This window comes from Neoarius graeffei, chromosome 24, assembly GCF_027579695.1.
Source record: "Neoarius graeffei isolate fNeoGra1 chromosome 24, fNeoGra1.pri, whole genome shotgun sequence".
Taxonomy (NCBI): domain Eukaryota; kingdom Metazoa; phylum Chordata; class Actinopteri; order Siluriformes; family Ariidae; genus Neoarius; species Neoarius graeffei.
The window spans coordinates 14,420,994-14,438,701 of NC_083592.1; the positions used below are offsets into that span (position 1 = coordinate 14,420,994).

Sequence of the window (17,708 nt, forward strand, 5' to 3'; positions counted from 1 at the left end):
GTGGTAAACACGCCCCTGTCCCAACTTTTCTGAAATGTGTTGCTGACATCAAATTCAAAATGAGCATATATTTTTCAAAAAAACAATAAAATTTCTCAGTTTCAACATCTCATATGTTGTCTTTGTACTATTTTCAGTGAAATATAGGGTTTCCATGATTTGCAAATTATCACATTCTGTTTTTATTTACAGTTTACATGGCATCCCAACTTTTTTGGAATTGGGGTTGTACTTCAGCTCACAACGTTTTTGCAGGTGTTACGTTGTTCTTAAATGCACACACTTTTAGGAAATCAGAGCCTCAGAGCAATCATCGGAAGAGTCATTCATTCTTTCCAAGACAAACAATTTAAATGTTTTAATAGATTTTTTTTAAATAAATGTAATGATTTATAAAGCAGCCATAATATCTGTATATACTGTAAATGTACAACTGGCCCATATAGTGTTTATTGCGAAGTTTCACTTCTCTTGCTTCAGTGAATAATCTCACCTGGATGCTCTACATTTATATTTTACACTTAAAGACTGCTGCTGTAATCATAAAGACTGTCCTGTGCTCATCCCAAGACTCTTATTCACAATCTGCTCATTATTACTGAACATGCTGTAAAAACACTCAGTACTGTTTGGCTCGTATACAGTTATAGAAGTGTAAAGAAGAGGATTTGTGACTTCCCTTTTGTGTCTTGTTGATCTCAAGGGTTCTTCCTCGTGATCTCAGGGAGTTTTTCCTTAACACTGTCACCTCTGGCTTGTTCAATAGGGATCTAAAGCTACATCCACATCTGGATTTCTGTGAAACTTTTTTTGTGACAGTGTCTCTCTTCTGTTACCCCAAGCCATAAACACGTCTTCGTTTTCTGCTAATGAGTCGGGATCTGTCTCTTTTTTTTTTTCTCCAGACCGAATTGCACAGAACATAATAAAGTCTCATCTGGAGACGTGCCAGTACACGGGCGAGGAGCTGCAGCAGCTGTCCTGGCAGACACACTCATATGAAGAGGTCAAAATGTACCAAAGCAAGGTGAGAACATATATATCACGCTCATTACTACAAAACAGCCATTTTTATTCAGATTCAGTCAGTGCCAGAGAACGAAAATAGATCATGGCAGTGTCATGTTTATTTTAGTGCTATAGTGCACTGTTAATACTTGTACTGACACACTGACTGATTCATTTTCTATAACCGCAGCTCTGACAGGCTCTGCAGACGGACGCAACATGTAATCTGAGACTCATAAGAAATTCTTTTTTTTATAAAACACACATAACATCTAACAGTCAAGTTTTTTGTAAGGAGATGTTTATTCTCAGTACAGTGACAAGCTGTGAAGTTGATTTGACATATTATTGTAGAAAAAAATAAAGATGTCATATTTTTAAGCACGAGTACATACTCACTGGCCACTTTATTAGGAACACCCATTCATCCACCTGCTGTTTGATGCAGTTCTCTAATCAGCCAATCCCTTGACAACAGCACAATGCATCAAATCATGCAGCTACAAATCAAGAGCTTCAGTTCAGTTCATATCGTTCAAACATCAGAATAGAGATCTTGCAGTCACGTGACCGGAAAGTACACAGCCGCCATCTTGCCAGTAAAAAACACAGCTGAATACTACTGCACTTGTGTACAGAATGGATCAATTTCAACCGACGGACTACACGGCTCATTTTTCTAATGAACAGATAACTAGATATATGTCTAAAATAAACGATCTACAGATTAGTGACCCTTATGGCTTACCGGACGTAGTTTTCATGACCGTGTCAGTGGATATTGAACTGCCAGCGGAATACCCAGACGTGTATAATTACCTCATTAACTTTCCCTCGCTGTTCAGTGGTGAAGCACTGCGTGCTTATAAATCTCTGGACAGTTATCTTTACAGAAATTCAGGATTTGTCACCCGCGGCATCTTGTAAACAAGAAAATAATCCTCATTGGACGGGTAAGTCACTTAAGTATTGAGTATAGCACTGACCAGCCGATTATAGAATAGAATAAGGTAATTCCAGCTGTAATTCCAAATCGTCCGTCTTGTTTACCATGGATCTGGCGTTGGAGAGGTAGAGGCTTAGCAGTGGAGATTTGAGTGGCTGTTTTCTGAGCTTAGTCAACAGGCCGGCTCTGCCTGCAGCCTCGCTTTTGCTTCCGCTCCCAACGCCGCCTCCTTCGCTTTGCTTCCGATAACAATCCACGGAGACCCCGCTGGTCTCGCTATCTCGTCCGGAATGTTGTGCATGCGATGGAAATCGCTACAAACTGTCATTTTCTGCTGGAAACCAATGTCCAGTAAGTCCATACGGTTGTAGTGGATATTGAAGTCCGGTACAGACGAACAACACGCAAAAATACACACAAAAAACATAAAAAACGTGCAAAGGTAGGGAGAGCTTGTAGCCGCAGCCGTTGTAGTAGAATTGTATATAGAAGGGTTTTCCAGAAGAAAAGGTAGAACCAGAAGTAGAAGTAGAAGGCGGAAAATGGCGTTTGACCGACAAGATGGCGTCTGTCACAATCTGGATCGGCTGTGACGTCACATGCAAGTGCTCTATAGGAAAGATTGTGATCTCAAAGTGTGACTTTCACTGTGGTATGGGTGTTGGTTTGAGCCAGATGGACTGGTTTGAGTATTTCAGAAACTGCTGATCTCCTGGGGGTTCATACACAGCAGTCTCTAGAGTTTACACAGAATGGTGCAAAAAACACTGAGTGAGTGAGTGAGTGACAGTTCTGTGGGTGGAAACAAACACCTTGTTGATAAGAGAGGTCAGAGGAGAATGGACAGATTGGTTCGAGCTGCCAGGAAGGATATAGTAACTCATATACAACCGTGGTGAGCAGAAAAGCATCTCAGCATGCAACAGCAGAAGACGACAATCTTCTTCTTAGAATCTTAGAATCAAGAACAAGTTCCTATTAAAGTTGGCTGGTGAGAGTATATAATAATAATCTCATCTCATCTCATTATCTATAGCCGCTTTATCCTTCTACAGGGTCGCAGGCAAGCTGGAGCCTATCCCAGCTGACTACGGGCGAAAGGCGGGGTACACCCTGGACAAGTCTCCAGGTTATCACAGGGCTGACACATAGACACAGACAACCATTCACACTCACATTCACACCTACGGTCAATTTAGAGTCACCAGTTAACCTAACCTGCATGTCTTTGGACTGTGGGGGAAACCGGAGCACCCGGAGGAAACCCACGCGGTAATAATAATAAGTGACAACTCATTTCCTTTAGAGAGAGAGAGGTGAGCAAAGGCAGGAGACATAGCAAAAGCTCTTCTCATTTTCCCGGTATTAAATGGATTATGGGTAATTATCAAGCAGCCCTTTGAAAGGCTGTTTATAAAGATGCAGTACCCAAGGAGAAAGCTGTAGCGTGCACAATAGCAATTTGCTGACACGAGTATGTTTAGTTTTGTCTTCTGGATGTGTGATAAATGGAAAACTTCACAAACTTTTCCTGTTGTTACACTTTCCTCTGGGGAGCGAAGGGAAATTGATTCAAACAGAGCATCAGACGTTTAATTAAAGATCTGTACAGTTTAAAGGAATCAGGGATTTTTTTTTTTTCAGTGTAATATACAGTATAAAGCAACATCAGGAAATGAAATGCTGCAGCTTGTAATTATTTGGACAATGAGACAAAACACTCCAACACTTGGGAAAATGATTTGACAAAAAATATTGCGTTTTTCAGAGGACTGTATGCAAATGAGTCCTCTATGTACAAAAATTTGTGCACCCTCAGGACAAAGACGTGTAGTTTATACCACCACCAAGACATTGAATGTATTAATAGCTAAAGAACTGTAAATGTTTTGAATGTGATGGAAAAATTATCTAATTTATAACCATCTCTGTGCTGTAGTATCCTCGAAGTTGGAAATGCTCTTGACATTTTATATACACTGCAAAATGTCTTCTTAAACTAATAACAAACAAATGATTTTGTCAGTAATTCTGTTTTTTTTTAATAGAGGTATATTTTCTTTCACTGAAAAACACTGGGGATGCCAATGTTTTTGTAATGTAATGTTTCTTATTCTATTGCTTTTGTGCACAACATATACATTTTTCAGTACATCTGCTTATATGATAACACACTTGGGTTCATGCTGTTGTAGGAAAATAATCACTACAGGGTTTTTTGTAAACCCAGCATCATGAGGGTGGTGTAATGTGGAGCGGAGTTACTGTTACTACTCCAAATGTTATTATTTCCCAATAACAGCATGTATACAAAGTGTTTTGCTAATGACTTTGATTGATGAAAGAATGACACCTATTTTTGTTATTGTTACATTTAATATTATGGAGCGTGCACAAAACTGGTGTTCTTTGACCAGCTTCTATTTCTTTCTCTTAAAGTGAATTCTGCAAAAATATAAATATTTGATATTTGTGTGATGCTTTAAAGTATAAAAGAGTATCAGAGACTTGATTCTCTCACTTTCACATGTATGCTTGTTTTGTGTTTAATGTAAAATCTTCATTGTCGAACTTGATAAAAGACAATCGATAATAACCAATGCTCCGTGTGTCTGTCTGTGTGTCTGTGTGTGTGCAGTCGCGGGAGGCGCTGTGGCAACAATGTGCAATTCAGATCACTCACGCCATTCAGTACGTGGTGGAGTTCGCCAAGCGTATCACTGGCTTCATGGAACTGTGTCAGAACGACCAGATACTGCTGCTCAAATCAGGTCTGAACCTTCACCATCAAACCCATCAGACATATTTTAGATTCCAAATAAAATGATACACATTTGTGCATTTTATATGACTTGCATAGTGCTACAGCTGTCTGAGTGGAACATCTGGCAAATATGTAGCACTTTGTCTTAAATTATAGAGAGAAATGAAGTCAAATACAATGTTGTAGTCGAGTCACTAAACCTCGAGTCCAAGTCCTGCCTCGAGTCCAAGTCCCCAGTATTCAAGTCTGAGTCATTAAAGAAAATTTCAAATCGAGTCCGAGTCGAGTCCTCTATTGATCCAAGTCGAGTCCATCACAAGCCCTGCTATCAACAGGGCAAATAACATGAGAGAGGGTTAACACTAGCTAGTTCATTGGTCAGCAAGCCCCAACAGAGCAATGAACATAGCGTGTCACTTCCTTCTCTGGGTGGAGTCTTGCCAAATGACGATTGAAGTTCGAGTTTGTCCCCGTCGTCTCCTCGATAGTTCTTCTACATATGGAACACATAGCAGTGCATTTTTTCCCACTGCATGAGAAGTCTGTATAAGCAAAGCAGACAATCGTAGGGGCATTCTATCCAGGTATTTTAGTGCTATTAACATTAGTTTGTTCCTGAACATGACGTAGGAACAGGTGAATGTACATCTTTTTGCACAAAATTAGTATAAAAATTAACATAGATATAAACTTCTTATGCCAAATTATTATGGCATTTTACAAAAAATAAAGAAAAAATCTGAGTCCTTGTCTCCAATTTACGAGTCCGAATGCAATTAATGCCCGAGTCCAAGTCCGAGTCATCAGTGCTCAAGTCTAAGTCAAGTCAGGAGTCCTTAAAATTAAGGCATGATTCGGACTTGACAAGCCTGGTCAAACATCATAAATGTCATGCAAAACTCAAACACTGACTCAACCTCCCCCTAGTTTCAAAGCACATTATTCTGTAACAGCTATGAATTAATCAGTAACTGCAGTAAACTGACAGTGGAAAGTATGTATTTATGAGGGTAAGGGATGCCTGCCTGGGTCTGCCCATGGATCCTGAGAGATGAAAGGGTTAAAAGTACAGTTAACAGTTAATCCAGAAACGCTAGTACTCCTTTAACCTCGGATTAGTATTAACATGGTTGCTACATCAGCTTATACATATACATATATATAAAATTTTATGGACACGAGTGTTTTACTGGGAAATACACCACTCATATTTTTCATACGTGCTCCATCCAGGACATGGAGAACCAAAACCATGAGATAAATCTCTATATGTCACTCGTGAGGAATTCGATGAATTGTTTTGATAAATTTGGGGACCTTTTGTTTGTGAATGTCTCATCTCATCTCATTATCTCTAGCCGCTTTATCCTGTTCTACAGGGTCGCAGGCAAGCTGGAGCCTATCCCAGCTGACTACGGGCGAAAGGCGGGGTACACCCTGGACAAGTCGCCAGGTCATCACAGGGCTGACACATAGACACAGACAACCATTCACACTCACATTCACACCTACGGTCAATTTAGAGTCACCAGTTAACCTAACCTGCATGTCTTTGGACTGTGGGGGAAACCGGAGCACCCAGAGGAAACCCACGCGGACACGGGGAGAACATGCAAACTCCACACAGAAAGGCCCTCGCCGGCCATGGGGCTTGAACCCGGACCTTCTTGCTGTGAGGCGACAGCGCTAACCACTACACCACCGTGCCGCCCTGTTTGTGAATGTGTCAATAAATAAAAAGAAAATCACACATTGGCTTGAAGATATGAAGTTTATCTTCTTGTGTTGAAAAACTCACATTTTTCATATGAAATACATGGCAGATCTGAGTAACATATTTAAATAATATTGGCTGGTGTTGAGTGGTATATTAGATATATTCCATTCAGCCAGCATGATACTGAACGAGTCAAAGGCGAGTAGCTGAATGGAATATATCTGATATACCATGAAAAAAAAAGCCAGTCAATATTATTGTTATTGTTATAATACATACACACGCTTCATATCAGCATTCTTGAAGGCCAACACTAGGTTACCCGTGAGGTGGCAATGTCAGCGCAGCAGTGAAGTCACCTTCCAGCCGGTGTAGCGTTCATCAGTAGTGTTAGCAAATGCTAATAATAAAGCAGTGCTATTGAGAGCAAGTAGCACAGACTCATGACCGAGAAACTAAGATTTCTGTCTCCAGATTCTTCTTACAGTATTTTTCACTCAGACTTAAGTATTCATTTCCCTGTGTAATTTACTTCGTTACTTTTAAAATCAACATCAACAACTACACACAGTGGAGCGACCTGGCAGCCAAAATTCTCTCAAAATCTTCCATTTTTAACGAAGCAAACCTCGCAGCCATGTTTGTTTACAAACTGTCACAGTTGCTCACTAGCACAGAAGGTTTGCATCTCCGACTTGCCTCTTTTCCAGTTTGTCAATGTCCATTTTCGCTTGTAAATATGCATGAAGAATATCTAATGATGTTTTGGTAGCCTTTTAAGTGCTCGACGCATCTTTCTCTTTCCCGGCAGACAAAGAAATGGCTGTGCACATGCGCAGCAGAAAAGTTGGATAGTCACATCAGCTCCAACATGTGACGTCATGTTGTCTTGACAACCATGCAGTATCGTAAACCATATTCAACGCTCATTCTCCGTTGGGTAGAGTGACGTAATACACGTAGGATGAGCGATACGCTAACAATATTGCATGCTATCAAACCAAATAAATGAAACCGTTAGAAGGGAATAGAACACATATATTTATCCCATGGAAAAAGTGTCCTGTATGTATAATAATTCCTGATATTTCACTCTGATGATGTCACTCAGAGTTTTTCCACTGACTAGACACACATTGTCAAAATGGCAAACTGTTTTGAAATTAAAATTCTTTTAATTAACTTGTGTATTTTTTTTTTACAAAAGATACTGTAGCACATACTGCTTAAAAAATTTACTGCTGGCTAAAACAGAAAGGTGTCTGTTACCTGACACTGTATTGATTTTTTGCGAATACAGTGGTGCTTGAAAGTTTGTGAAACCTTTAGAATTGTCTATCTTTCTGCATAAATATGACCTAAAACATCATCAGATTTTCACATAAGTCCTAAAAGTAGATAAAGAGAACCCAGTTAAACAAATGAGACAAAAATATTATACTTGGTCATTTATTTATTGAGGAAAATGATACAATATTACATATCTCTGAGTGGCAAAAGTATGTGAACCTTTGCTTTCAGTATCTGGTGTGACCCCCTTGTGCAGCAATAACTGAAACTAAATGTTTCCAGTAACAATGATCAGTCCTGCACACCAGCTTGGAGGAACTTTAGCCCATTCCTCCATACAGAACAACTTCAACTCTGGGATGTTGGTGGGTTTCTTCACATGAACTGCTCACTTCAGGTCCTTCCACAACATTTCAACTGGATTAAGGTCAGGACTTTGACTTGGCCATTCCAAAACATTAACTTTATTCTTCTTTAACCATTCTTTGGTAGAACGACTTGTGTGCTTAGGGTCGTTGTCTTGCTGCATGACCCACCTTCTCTTGAGATTCAGTTCATGGATGGATGTCCTGACATTTTCCTTTAGAATTCGCTGGTATAATTCAGAATTCATTGTTCCATCAATGACGGGAAGCCATCCTGGCCCAGATGCAATAAAACAGGCCCAAACCATGACATGTTTCACAGATGGGATAAGGTTCTTATGCTGGAATGCAGTGTTTTCCTTTCTCCAAACATAATGCTTCTCATTTAAATCAAAAACTTCTATTTTGGTCTCATCTGTCCACAAAACATTTTTCCAATTGAGGTATTTCACCTGACGTCACAGGGTCATGTGACGCCCCGGTGTCCACCATTTTGGACGGCAAGCTAGCTAATGTCAACAACAGTAGCTAGTATGTTACTGTAGCAATATTTACGTTCAGTCATTTGGATGACTGTTAAAACCTTTCAGTCTCAAGTTTTTCCTTTACTGGATTTACTAGTTTACTGAGCTAGCGCGCGCTGGCTCCCGGCTTGGCCGGCTAGCGCGCGATGGCTCCCGGCTTGGCCGGCGAGCGCGCGCTGGCTCCCGGCTTGGCCGGCGAGCGCGCGATGGCTCCCGGCTTGGCCGGCGAGCGCGCGATGGCTCCCGGCTTGGCCGGCTAGCGCGCGATGGCTCCCGGCTTGGCCGGCGAGCGCGCGATGGCTCCCGGCTTGGCCGGCGAGCGCGCGATGGCTCCCGGCTTGGCCGGCGAGCGCGCGATGGCTCCCGGCTTGGCCGGCGAGCGCGCGATGGCTCCTGGCTTGGCCGAGCGCGCTAGCTCAGTAAACTAGTAAATCCAGTAAAGGAAAAACTTGAGACTGAAAGGTTTTAACAGTCATCCAAATGACTGAACGTAAATATTGCTACAGTAACATACCAGCTACGATGTTGTTGACATTAGCTAGTGCTAACAGCTAGTTGCTAATACACTGCTACAACTACACCGACCCTAATAATACAGTTCTTGGTCATTGCCTGGTAACAGCAAATTTATAACGGGCCATGTCTCAACAGACTAAGAAGTTATTTCAATGACATTTAATAACATTTTGTTTATCCTGAGGACCGAATGTAAATGAAAATGTGAACAAACCTTAGCTGTAATCAGATGGCGACCACCGGCTCCAGGGACGACCCGCTGATGTAGGCATGTTACCCAGCCTGACACAAAATATTTGTAGGCATCCAAACTCGTATACGCTTTCAGATCAATACCTGTGTATGGCGATGGGTTTTTAACGACATAGGTATACAGATCATGTGGGCCGAAGTCAGGTAAAGACGAGGGCTTCGTGTACTTCCGTACGTCAGTGAACAATCCTGGTGGAAGCAGGTAAACGTCATTCTCTAAGCCTGCTAACCTCAATTTTTGCAAATACCTCTCCCTCTGCTCGCCCTGTAAATGCCCTACATCACTGGATAGTGAATGTGTTTTCTGCATCTCGCTCCTTTTTCTTTTATGTTTTTCGTTTGTCACCTTCCTCACATTCAAACTGATTTGAGCCGTGCCGTCCAAAATGGCAGCATCACATGACTTGGTCACGTGAGTGAAATACCTCAATAGCCTTCTGGCTTGTCCACGTGATCTTTAGCAAACTGCAGACGAGCAGCAATGTTCTTTTGGGAGAGCAGTGGCTTTCTCCTTGCAACCCTGCCATGCACCACCATTGTTGTTCAATGTTCTCCTGATGGTGGACTCATGAACATTAACATTAGCTAATGTGAGAGAGGCTTTCAGTTGCTTAGAAGTTACCCTGGGGTCCTTTGTGACCTTGCCGACTATTACACGCCTTGCTCTTGGAGTGATCTTTGTTGGTCAACCACTCCTGGGGAGGGTAACAATGGTCTTGAATTTCCTCCATTTGTACACAATCTGTCTGACTGTGGATTGGTGGAGTCCAAACTCTTTAGAGATGGTTTTGTAACCTTTTCCAGCCTGATGAGCATCAACAATGCTTTTTCTGAGGTCCTCAGAAATCTCCTTTGTTCATGCCATGATACACTTCCACAAACATGTGTTGTGAAGATCAGACATTGATAGATCCCTGTTCTTTAAATAAAACAGGGTGCCCACTCACCCCTGATTGTCATCCCATTGATCAAAAACACCTGACTGTAATTTCACCTTCAAATTAACTGCTAATCCTAGAGGTTCACATACTTTTGCCACTCACATATATGTACATATTGGATAATTTTCCTCAATAAATAAATGAACAAGTATAATATTTTTGTCTCATTTGTTTAACTGGGTTCTCTTTATCTACTTTTAGGACTTGTGTGAAAATCTGATGATGTTTTAGGTCATATTTATGCAGAAATATAGAAAATTCTAAAGGGTTCACAAACTTTCAAGCACCACTGTAAGTAAATAAATTGAATTGTGCCTAAAACAGTGTAAAGTATTTAAATAGCCTCTCACCTGAGGACACTGGGGCTTATTTAAATAAAGTAACATTAAGTTCAGGTGAGCAGCTTGCTGATGACAAGTGATCAATCAATAATAGTAAATGGCCTTATATATACACATATCTCATTGAAAAAAACTAGTGTTCTTACTAAAGAAATCTTAAAAGCTTATAAGCCTTTGGACGTATATAATTATGTCCTTTGTGGACATGTTCATGGACTTGTATTACTGCAAGGGGTCGAGCAAATTTATAATAGCGGCTACATTAATAACAAGTTTATTGTATTACTTATTAGATCTGTATGAAAACTGCACTGAAATGCTTACCTGATATAAAATGAGCACCGCAAACACAAGCATTTTTAAAATTTATTGGTCTAGTTTTCCCAGTTTATTGCATGTAGCCAAAGTCAGTGCCGATTTTGATGAAAAGGATACGATCCTGCAGGGATGCAATAGAATACTGTGCCTGGTCTGGTTTTACTTCTATTCTGGCAGCGGACAACACAACAAGACAGCATAGTTCTGGCAAAATCAATGATAAATGCCAGGCAACTTAACGATAACTTCAACAACCTGAATGTAAACAATACTGAACAGAGATTTCAGTATTGTTCAGTGTCCTTGCTTTCTGAAATCAACTTCCCTCACAATTTTTGGACGAATTTCATGTAATTTGGCAAAAAGTTTTGGGGGTTTTTTTTATTTGTTTTTTTATCCCCGTTGGCCAAAAGACCCAAAGGGGGATTATATCGTGACGATGTCCGTCCCGGGAAGGGTACTCACCTTCTGAAATCAACTCCTCTCACAATTTTTGGAGGAATTTCACGAAACTTGGCAGGATTCTTTGTTATATGTCGGTAATATGCATATTGCAATTTCATTCAATTCAGTTGCATTTTACCAGAGTTATAGCATAGTTGTTAGCGGGGGATTTTGTGGTCTCAGAGCACTCTTGTTACTAATCTTTTACAAAGGGTGCCAAGAATTGTGGAGGACACTGCGTACGTGTGTGTGTGTGTGTGTGTGTGTGTGTGTGTGTGTGTGTGTGTGTGTGTGTTCACACACACACACGTCCATGAATCACCACCTTTTTTGGTGTAGGTGTCCGAGTGCCTAGTGATCCTCGGAGCTATATTGTCAGAAGCAGTTTGCCCCTGTGTTGTCTGAAGTAAGATTCTCTCAAGGCAAACTGGTCCTCGGTGAGGGGTCAGACTAAGTGCAATTACTCAGACTCCTATGAGCAGGAAAACAAGGAATCTTGATACCTCACCTGGAATAGGGATACTGGGGCCCTGCCCTGGAGCCAGGCCTAGGTGAGGGGCTTTACCTATGGGGCCCATCCTGGCTCAGCCCAAAACTGGCTTTAGGGACATGAAATCCATGACTTTCCTGCGAGAGACAACGGGGGTCACCATGACACCCGCCTCTCCCGGATGCCAGGCTTTGATTTCTGGTTTATCCAAGCAACTGAAGCTGAGGGAGCCGAACATAGCCGAGCGGAGCTAGCTACGGCAACCATGTTTTAGTCAGAGGATAACGTCTTTTTAAATTGTGTCTTTTTCTGGTTCAACGTGTGCCATCGTCGGGTGCACAAACAACTCACGTAAACTTAAAGATTTTATGAATGGAATCTGTTTTGAGCACAAACAGACTCACAAAACGTGTTGTCCAGCACCATCTGCGCTGCTCATCTGTACATGCAATTCCTGTCTTTCACTAAGCACTGCATTTTGGATCTGAATCAACAACATTAATTCTGTGTAATTGTAGTTTAGAGCTTGCACATTATTCAAACATTACACTACATTACAGTCATTCAGCTGACTTTTTTTATTCAAAACGACGAACAATAAGTGCAGGTAGCCAAGAGAATCTAAGAGCAACCAGTGCTGAAGTACGAGTGTAAACAAATAGTCTACAAATACCATCCAATATCTGGAATGATCAGGGGTTGGTTTCCCAAAAGCCTCTTAACACTAAGAGAATCTTAACTAGGAGAGAGAGCGTTCATTGTGCTGCTCGCTTTACCATTTAATATCGATCTTTGTTCTGCGATGTTTTTAGAAAACTCAGGCCAGGGTAGTTAAGAAGTTGAAGAAGCTTGGGCAAATACATAGACAAGGAATTATTTAAGTATGGTGTGTTTATTGTTTCCAAAATTTGGCAGCATCTGCATTAAAATGGTTAGGTTCTCTGACCTAGTTTTTGCTTCTTGAGCCTATACATATACATATTGAGCCTATATGGTATTTGGCAGATGCTTTTGTCCAAAGCGACTTACAATATATAAACACTACATTATTAGTAAACCAATACAATAATGCAATCACTCTACTCTGACAGAGCCTATCTTCCAGATGATAGCTACTGCATGACTGCAGGATTTCCCTTTATTTGCTCTGGCTAGGCTCAACCTCAGCAAACAAACTCGCCCTCTCTTTTACACATAATTTTGCCAATGTTATTACTGTGTAGATAACATTGTACGCCTCTGTGCTTTGGTAGTTCCTTAGCTCCTCACCATCAATGCCCTCGCTAAGAATAAAAGAATTGACAATGTCAACATAGCTGACGTCGGGCCACAACTTCATGTCATCTATACATTCCATGAGGGTAGACGGGTGGGGCACTTTGATCGTATTATCCCCAGACCCGTGTAACCATCTTTTAGCCATCTTTGAGCATAACTACATAGCAGTTAGCATTAGCTACAAATGTCAACACAGTGGAGCAGAAGAAAGATCCCGGCTTCCGCTATGACACAGCAATGAATCATGGGAAACGTCAGAGTTCAGGAAAGTTCTGGACATTACCTCTCTGCTGGGAAAGGAGCCTGAGCTTGTGTGGGAGGTTGAGAGATACCAGCTAGATATATTCAAGCTCACCTCAACATATAGCACAGGTTCTGGAATCAATCTCCTGGAGACGGCTGGATTCTGTTCTACTCTGGAGTTGCCCTAGGCGAGAGGTGGTGGGCAGGTGTGGGTTTACTTATATTCCCCCAGTTCAGAACTTATACTTTGGAGTTTTCCAGGTAGTGAGAGGGTTGCTTCCCTGCAACTTTAGGTTGGGTGATGGGCTCTGACTTGGCTGGCTTGGTAATGCCTCGATATGCCTCCGGAAGGACTGAAGGAGGTGGCAGCCAAAAATTGATAGATGGATGGCTATCCAGTATTATATCCCTCATCAATAAATTCCTGTGTAGGGATTGGCCAAGGATTGTTCACATGACATAAAATAGTTCCACCATTGATTAAGGAATGTATGTCATGGCGTCAAAAATTTTAAAAAATGGATATGGTCTGAGTCAGTCATAGTATATTCTGGATATACCATGAACTGAGGTCACAATGTCAAGCTATACGGCCAACTCGAGTCTTTTTTTTTAACAATAAGGACAGACAAAAGTAAAAGTAATTGATACAACTGAAACAAAAACATTAACATTTCAGGCGGCATGGTGTTGTAGTGGTTAGCACTGTCGCCTCACAGCAAGAAGGTTCTGGGTTCGAGCCCAGTGGCCAACAAGGGCCTTTCTGTGTGGAGCTTGCATGTTCTCCCTATGTCTGTGTGGGTTTCCTCCGGGTGCTCCGGTTTCCCCCACAGACCAAAGACATACAGGTTAGGTTAATTGGTGGCTCTAAATTGACCGTAGGTGTGAATGTGAGTGTGAATGGTTGTTTGTCTCTGTGTGTCAGCCCTGCAATGATCTGGCGACTTGTCCAGGGTGTACCCCACCTCTCGCCCATAGTCAGCTGGGATAGGCTCCAGCTTGCCCACGACCCTGCACAGGATAATTGGTTATGGATAATAGATGGATGGATGGACATCAACATTTCAGCCAGGGGGATTTTTAACTGAACACATTAAAATAACCACACAAATCAATAGTTTTAACAGCTTTCTGATTTTGTGAGTCAGGAATTGTTTTTATGTACTGCTCTTTTTCAAATAACAAAAATAATGGTTTAGTAACCAATTTGAGTCACAGCTGTGGCTCCGCAAGCATTTCTGTGTGTCTACGTTGTGGGTGCAATCAGTTAATTATTGATATTAAGTGATCAATCTCGTTAAATCAGTCTCATTAAATTTTGAAGGTTAATAATTAAAATGAATCAATCCCATTGAATCGTTTAATTTGACTCGTTTGAATTGAATCATACCATAGAATCAGTCTCATTTGAAGTGAGTCATTCAGTGAATCGTTCAATGAATCGTTTAGTGAATCATTTAGTGAATCGTTCAATGAATCATTTAGTGAATCATACCATTAATCCTGGTGCTTAATAATAAATTACCAAACAGCTAAATTATGGTATATTTCCAAATTATTACAATCACTTACCACATTACATAACTTTTATATATGCACCCTTTTGAATTCGAGGGAGACTGGGGACTTCATATTGTTCACACAAATAAACACAGTTTGTTTAATAAATGAATTTATTATAACAAAGATAAAAATAATAAGCCAATATATACAAGCAGTGAGGTGTGTGTGTGGGTGTGTGTGTGTAGGACTTGACCATGTGTTTAGCCTCGTGTAGCTAACTACACGTGGTGGAGGCCTAGCTTGTTGGTAGCTAAACAAAAGAATGTTATCTAAACAGAACAAAGGATTAGCTCTGTGTTTAGCCTTGTGTTGCTAGTGTGAGTTTGCTAAAGGCCCTATGGCCTAGCTAAAGTGTGTTTGTTAGGCCTGGTGAGGCCTACTGAGCACGTGTTGCTAAAGACAAGGGTATTAGCCGTAGCTAACTAAAAGCTAACTTGTGGATTTCTAGCTGAGGTGTGGTTTATCAGGCCTGATGGCCTGCTGAGCACATGGTAGGCCTTGATTAGCTTTGTGTTGCTAAGCAGACAAAAGGGAAGCTGTAGCTAACCCACTAGCTCATAACCATACTGAATCCACTGAAATCTTGAGATCAAGAGGTATAATAAGAGAACTATATGTTAGCAGTAAAGAAAAGCATGCACAGCCTATCTATTAAAAAAAACAATTGAGAGAACATAGAACAAAATAAATCAACACGCTGCGTGTCTAACAGTGTAACAGATAAACCTGGGTTTAAATTCACACTATTTCAATAAAAGCAAGTTCCTAAGACTATCCTAATTATGCCCAAATGCCAAAATCTTACTTAATCCTGCCTTTAGCAAGATATGAAGAACTATTCGCCGGTGTAGTCTCGGGCCTCGCCGTGGGAGCACGTGAGCCGCTCGTGATGGAGGCGCAGAAAACTTTCTGGTCCAGCGGAGCACTTGGGTGGGTCCCGTGGAAAGCAGAGGATTCTTGGTCCGAACCTCAGCGTTCGTGAGGAAAAGTCTCTGATCAGAATAAGATGCACAGCGCTTTTGAGTTAAAAAGGATTCAATCGCTTCTTAACTTTTAACTGCCTGGGCTGCAGTCGTGACGTCACTTCTAATGCAAGTAAACCGGTTGTAACTCAGGTTGAGTTTAAAGATCGCGCGACTCTAGAGTTTACCTTTGCCAAGGGTAAGAAAGAAAATCGCGCTGAGTGATGGATCTTGCAAGAAAGAAGACGTCTTTTGGGTGGAGAGCGCCTCTTTATACGTCCAGATTCATCGGAAGCCAGACGTGAGAGACAAAGATGGAAGCGTTGTCCCATTGTTTTATGTTTCCTTGTATGATGACGTAGATGATCCCGCCCACGCGTGACGTAGGTCACACGGAAGTGGACTGGGAACTGTAGTTCTGACACAAGATGGCAGCATGATACCTACAACGTATTATGATCATGCCTGGCAAGGCAGGTGATAATATGGCAAATAAATAAATGAATAAATGGTTAAAAAAAGCAATAGCGTGGTACATTGCACATATGCGGGTCAAAGGTCGCTCCGACGTAAACAACAAACATGGCTGCCTCCAGTGAGTTGATGCTGAGATTCAATCTCATGGACGAAAGTTGAAAGTTAACACTTTTAGTTTGGAATTTTTGATCAGGGATAAAAATCAAATATACCATGCAGTGAGAGGCTCCAGGAATTATGGTTTATCTTTGGTGACTGGCATAGTACGATTTTCTGAGGGGCACAGCCACCTCAGAGAAACCATAATTCCAACTGGAGCCTCTCACTGCATGGTATATACAATTACGAGTTAAAAGTTTGAACACACCTTCTAATTCAATGTTTTTTCTTTATTTTAATAAATACAAAGATGCTTCATGTCTTCAAGTAATGATGGACTGTCGATTCTCTTGACTTAGTTGAGTGGTTCTTGGTATTTGATGGTTTTAAACACATTAAGGAGGCAAGAAATTGCACTAATTAACTTTTGATCAGGCACACCTGTTAATTGAAAAGCGTTCCAGGTGATTACCTCATAAAGCCGGTTAAGATAATGCCAACTGTGTGCAAAGCGTCATCAAGTGGCGACTTTGAAGAATCTAAAATATGAAACATATTTTGTCTAACACTTTTTTGTTTACCACATAATTCCATCTAGAGCAGCGGCTACAATTATTGACAGTCTATAATTATTGATGCCTTTTTAGATTTACCAATGAAAAAGCAATTTTACAAAGGTGAGTTTCAGTTAAAACAGTTATTATTGGTTAATTAATCAACCGGAAGACCCCCCACCACCCTTTGATCTTGTCATCTGATGATACAGCTTGTTACCTGAGATGGAATTTTTTTTTAGCATGATCAGCAATTTGAGGAAAACCCAGACGTTATCATTGCAGATAAGCATGGTGGAAAGATCATGGACATGTTTTTACTTATCAAATTCACTGATATTTCATGATCTCCTTGTCGAAACCTACTTTGTTTCTGACTCTTTCATTTGATAGTCGACATTTTGTATCTAAACGTGCGTTTGAGAAGTCACATGAGGTTTATCGACTAGTGATCACTTTCACCGGTGTCCACCATTATCGACACCCTGTGGAATTAAGTGACATTTACAACTGTTATGGATCGATCTTTGTGTAACATTGTTGAAATAGATGAAGTACTTTAAAGAAATAAAAGTGCTGTGATTTTATAATCATTTTTTTCTGATTCATAACAGAA

The 17,708-nt window shown here is 40.9% G+C and overlaps 1 protein-coding gene across 2 annotated transcripts in view; it reads left to right on the top strand.

Annotated features, from left to right (window-relative positions):
• rorb (RAR-related orphan receptor B) overlaps positions 1-17,708 on the top strand; it is an 82,496-nt gene that overhangs the window by 55,715 nt on the left and 9,073 nt on the right. For both annotated transcript variants that reach the window (XM_060907610.1, XM_060907611.1), the window contains exons 5-6: positions 906-1,027; positions 4,593-4,725. In XM_060907610.1, the coding sequence (XP_060763593.1) occupies positions 906-1,027; positions 4,593-4,725 (255 nt within the window). The remainder of the gene's footprint in view (positions 1-905; positions 1,028-4,592; positions 4,726-17,708) is intronic.